This window comes from Entelurus aequoreus, linkage group LG27 (genome assembly GCF_033978785.1).
Source record: "Entelurus aequoreus isolate RoL-2023_Sb linkage group LG27, RoL_Eaeq_v1.1, whole genome shotgun sequence".
Taxonomy (NCBI): Eukaryota; Metazoa; Chordata; class Actinopteri; order Syngnathiformes; family Syngnathidae; genus Entelurus; species Entelurus aequoreus.
This window is the reverse complement of record NC_084757.1, coordinates 20,085,394-20,091,162: the sequence shown is the minus strand read 5'-3', so window position 1 is coordinate 20,091,162 and position 5,769 is coordinate 20,085,394. Positions and strand designations below refer to the sequence as shown.

General features: G+C 40.3%; 1 protein-coding gene across 1 annotated transcript; it reads left to right on the top strand.

Annotated features, from left to right (window-relative positions):
• Window positions 1–440: 440 nt before the first annotated feature.
• Window positions 441–2,658, top strand: foxe3 (forkhead box E3). The gene has a single exon (XM_062038406.1). The coding sequence runs from the start codon at window positions 532–534 to the stop codon at window positions 1,753–1,755; it is 1,224 nt and encodes a 407-aa protein (XP_061894390.1). The 5' UTR covers window positions 441–531; the 3' UTR covers window positions 1,756–2,658.
• The last annotated feature ends 3,111 nt before the right edge of the window (window positions 2,659–5,769 follow it).

The following is a 5,769-nucleotide window of genomic DNA, read 5'->3' as shown; positions in this document are numbered from 1 at the left end:
AAGGCATTAATAAGTACTTAATAATGACTAATTAAGAGCCAATATGTTACTAATTTGCATGTTAATAAGCAACTAATTAATGGTGAATATGTGTTCCCCATACTAAAGTGTTACCAAAAAAAAAATCCTACCCCTAATGCCATAATGTTTTGTGGTTAATCACAAGAGTTAAGTGTTAACTTTGCCAACCCTATAGTGAAAATGGCAGATGTATTATATCCTCAGTTGTATTCACTCAGGCATGAAACGTGAACAAATCCTGTTCTTTCTCCTTATGGGCCATACTGGTAATAATGAAATGAAAGAGTGAGGAAAAAAGAAAAAAAAACTATTCCAGCTGCAGCATCGTCATCAGTGAGTTGCGTCATCGACGCCCCCCCTACACCCCCGCCCTTTATAAAACTGTCAGCGCCCCTGCATCTCACCTGGAATGACACCCGGCCAACAGGAGGACGAGACAAGAGGCTGATTCTGTAAAAAAAAATATATATATATATATATATATAATTTCATGTTACTTCTCCTCCATTTATGAATCTGGCAAATTATTCCTACTACCCTGGCATGTGCAACATGACCGCCGAGACGCAGGAGTCTCCGGCCGAGGCCAGCCCGGTGGTCCTCTCCCCCAACGTCAGCCTGGACTCCCCGCTGCCTCCCCTCATGATCCAGGCCCGCTCCAAGGACGGCGTCCTCATCAAGTCGGAGCCGCGGGGGACCAGCCCGGACACCGCCGCCGACGACGGCGTCATCCTGCAGGGCCAGACGGAGGAGCACCTGCCCACCGGCAGCCGCCGGAGGAAGAGGCCGGTGCAGAGGGGCAAGCCCCCGTACAGCTACATTGCTCTTATCGCCATGGCCATCGCCAACTCCCCGGAGAGGAAGCTCACACTGGGGGGGATTTATAAATTCATTATGGAGCGTTTTCCGTTCTACCGGGAGAACTCCAAAAAGTGGCAGAACTCCATCCGCCACAATTTGACCCTCAACGACTGTTTTGTCAAGATCCCCCGGGAGCCTGGAAGACCGGGGAAGGGCAACTACTGGACGCTTGACCCCGCCGCGGAGGACATGTTCGACAACGGGAGTTTCCTCCGGAGACGTAAGAGGTTCAAGCGGACGGATGTGAGCACCTACCCGGGGTACATGCAGAGCTCCAGCGCCTTCACCCCCACGCCCGTGGGGAGGCCCGCCTACCCGAACACGCTGTACGCCGGGTACGGGGCCTCGTCCCCGCACCCGGCCATGCTGCATCACTACCAGGCGTCGGCGGGGGTCTGCCAGGCCCAGCCGCGCATGTTCAGCATCGACAATATAATCAGCCCGCAGACGCTCATGCAAGGCGGGGAGCTCAACCCCCAGGGGCTCGGAGGGGGCGACTTGTCCGCCATGGCGTCGAGCTGCTCGGTCACCGGCGGGGACCCGGCGGCGTGTTTCCAGACCCAGACGGTCAACAACCAGTCCGCCAACATGTTGTGCAGAAACAGCGGGGGCATCTCCAACATGACCCCTGGGTACGCGTACTCCTCCCCGGCCTCGCCTCCCGGCCTCTCCGGCATGGCTCAGACAGGGTTCTCCCCCGGGGGCTCGCAGGTGTACTGCCCGGGCAACAGGCTCTCTTTGCCGGCTTTGAGGCCGAGCTCCTGCGCGGAGCACACGGAGCAGCTGCTGGGTCTCTCCGGGCCCATGAACAATTACAACAACTCCTACATGAGACAGGCCAACTTTGCTTCAGGATTGGAGAGATATATGTGACATTTGCATTAAAACTGACTTTTGTTTGCTGGGGATCTGAGCCGAGGATTGTGGCTTGTGCAGCCCTTTGAGACACTTGTGATGAAGGGCTACATAAATACACTTTGATTGATTGATTGGTTGATTTTGGCTGTCATCAAATACAGTTGAGTCATTTTAGGGTCAAGCTGATAGAACATTCCATTTAGAAAGGTATAAAGCCATGTAGCATATATCATATTATATGTTTAAAACATTCCATGATCTCAGATATTTAACTCTTTTACTGTATTTGAAAATATGCCTGTGTGTTTTCATCAAGTTCTGCTATTTTTTTTAAAACGTTTTATCTCTGTGATTTTAAATAAATTCATTTTTCAAAATAAAAGCGCCCTCTAAAACGGACATTTTTGTTAAAGGGGTTCATTTGACCAATTAATAACTGTGTCATTACAGTCAGGTGGGCCTGCTCATTTGAAAGCAATATTCACTTTTTAAAACTAAAAATATTTGTTTGTTATTTGCTAAAAGCAAAATGGGCAATATTTTAAGAGCATGCACAACAAGGTGTGCATAATAAAATCCCAATTTTGATATACAGGTTAGAATTTTTACCATTTTTGCTGAAACGATTGTAAAACAAATTTTATTAGTTTGATCACTTTTATTACAGTCACCTGAGGAGAATTAGTCAAAATTTATGCTTAATCTTCACTAATTCTGCATGCAATTAGCAAGGGAGATAAAATGATAATATGGCTTGTGTAGCCCTTTGAGACACTTGTGATTAAGGGCTATATAAATAAACTTTGGTTGATTGATTGATTTTGGCTGTCACCAAATACAATTGAGTCATTTTAGGATCAAAAACATTCCATTTAGAAAGGTGTAGCATATACTGTATTATATTATATGTCTAAAACATTCCATGATCTCAGATATTTAACTATTTTACTGTATTTGAAAATATGCTTGTGCGTTTTCATCAAGTTCTGCTATTTTTTTTTAAACGTTTTATCTGTGTGATTTTAAATAAATTCATTTTTCAAAATAAAAGCGCCCTCTAAAACTGACATTTTTGTGAAAAGGGTTTTAGTGTGTGAATATGAGTGTGAATGTTGTCTGTCTATATGTGTTGGCCCTGTGATGAGGTGGCGACTTGTCCGGGGTGTTCCTCGCCTCCCGCCCGAATGCAGCTGAGATAGGCCCCAGAATTGTTATAATTTTTGCTGAAACGATTGTAAAACAAATGTTATTAGTTTGATCACTTTTATTACTGTCACCTGAAGAGGATTATTCAAAATTCACGCTTAAACTTCACTAATTCTGCATGCAATCAGCAAGGGAGATAAAACGAAAATATGGCTTGTGCAGCCCTTTGAGACACTTGTGATTAAGGGCTATATAAATAAACTTTGATTGATTGATTTTGGCTGTCACCAAATACAATTGAGTCATTTTAGGGTCAACAACATTCCATTTAGAAAGGTATAAAGCCATGTAGCATATATCATATTAAATGTTTAAAACATTCCATGATCTCAGATATTTAACTCTCTTACTGTATTTGAAAACATGCTTGTGTGTTTTCATCAAGTTCTGCTATTTTTTCAAACGTTTTATCTATGTGTGATTTTAAATGAATTCATTTTTCAGAATAAAAGCGCCCTCTAAAACTGACATTTTTGTTAAAGGGGTTTGTTTGACCAATTAATAACTGTGTCATTGCAGTCACCTGGGCATGTTCATTTGAAAGCAATATCCACTTTTTAAAACTAAGCATGTGTTTGTTTTTTGCTAGAAGCAAAATGGACAATATTTTAACACAGGGGTGTCAAAGTCAAGGCCCGCGGGCCACATCCTGCCCGCGAATGAATGATCTATGGCCCCCGGGATGATATTTGATTAGTATTAGAATCGGCTCGCAGGCCACAGCCGCCTGCTGCTGTTTTGCACGCACCAAAATGGGGTCCCAGGGACCCCATCAAGTCATAAAAATGGGGTCCCACAGTACATTTTTGGGGTCCCACTTTTTTGTAACCGTTTTTAACAAATGACAAATGTATGCATTATCCTGTTCTATCTCACATTATATATTGTGTTTTGGAAAAAGGTTGTCATAAACGTTACTTAAATCATTAAAAAAAATAATACAAAAGAAAATGTCAAGACTTGGACTATGGTGTGGTTTGTTTTCCCGTGGTGCAAAGCGACTGGACCGGACACGATGTGAAGGTAATGACATCTTTTAATTAATCTATCAAAAGGTGAAAACAAAAATGCGCGCACAAGGCGGAAGTACAAACTTGGCTAATAAAACAAAACTAACACAAAGGCATAACTATGGACATAAAACAAAACTTGCAAACTATGGCATGAATAAAGAAAACTTACTTGGAACGAGAAAAGAGCATGAAAAAGAGCAGCATGGCTCATCAGCATGAATAACAAGGGTGTGTAGAAGGTGATGTCGCCAAATAGACTGCCTGGCAACTGGAAGCTTAAATAATACCGACATGATTAGTGAAAACAGGTGCGTGACTCAAAATGTGAAACAGGTGAAACTAATGGTTGCTATGGTGACAAAACAAGGGAGTGAAAAAGCAGGAACTAAGTGTCGAAAACCCCAACACAACATAACTTAAACAAAACATGATCACAGACATGACAGAAAACAAATTTTTATGCATATGTAAATGTATTCAGTTATAATTATTCATTCACTTTCTTCTTTCCTTCATGGATCTAAACATTACCGCTGCCTGTGTTTTTTTCTATATTTTTATTGTAATATTTTCAGAATGTGTTTGTTCTATTTTCGGCCAAAGTAAGACAAAGAAAACAATCTGAAGTTGTCTTTGTTTTTTACTTTTAATGCCATGATTTTAAAAATGCAATAGTGTGCACAGATTTTCCTCCATGCGGCCCCTTTGCTAAAATGAGTTTGACACCCCTGATCTAACATATCACAAATCCTGGAGTTTAACAAGTTGTGCATAATCAAATCCCAACAATTTTGATATACAGGTTAGAATTGTTATCATTTTTGCTGAAACTATTGTAAAACAAATGTTACATTTTATTAGTTTGATCACTTTTATCACCGTCACCTGAGGAGAATTATTCAAAATTCACGCATATACTTCACTAATGTTGCATGCAATCAGCAAGGGAGATAAAATGATAATACAAGTCAATATAGACCAGGGGTGTCAAACAGTTTTATCCGGCCCGCGGGATGAGTTTGCTAAGTATAAAAATTAACCTGAAATGTTTGAATGAAAGAAACTGCTGTTCTAAATGTGTCCACTAGATGTTGAAATAGCAATTCTTTGTATCTTTGTAGATGATGCTACCTACTGTATGTACAAAATAAACCACATGATGTTAGTACATCAGTCGAGGAAAATATTCAAAACTGCATAAATAACATCCTGTAATTCGATTTTGATGCAATTTTTTTTATCTTGATAGATTAAAAATTAACACCAATGAGTTGACTGATGAACATTATGACATACGTTATTCAGGAAATATAAATAACGACAAATAAACATAGAATATTATTAACCGCAACATGTAAGTGCCCCAACAACATTATTATGTGTACAATTTCAGAGTGTGCTTGTTCTATTTTTAAACAAAGAAAACAATCTGAAGTTGTCTTTATTTTTAAGTTATTGTGCTGTGAAGTTATCAGTCCGGCCCACTTAGGAGTAGATTTTTCTCCATGTGGCCCCCCATCTAAAATGAGTTTGACACCCCTGATATACAGTGTAAGACACTAAAACATTAAAAAACTAACATAAAAAAACATTGAAACAACAACATTTTACGGTAAATAAAACAACAACTGGCAGCTCTGTTGCATGAATTTTACCGCTAAAAACAGTGGTATTGTTTTTCCATTTATTCATTTTTTTTATATGCTGTAAAAAAAAATTAAAAAAAATTTTTTTACTGTAAAATTCCGTTGACTGAGCTGCCGGTTTTTAAAGTAAAATTAAAAGAAATATATTGTTAATGTATACACAC

What these genes read in the sequence shown, in the direction of transcription:
- foxe3 (XM_062038406.1), top strand. Translation starts at nt 532, where the DNA reads ATGAATCTGGCAAATTATTCCTACTACCCTGGCATGTGCAACATGACC.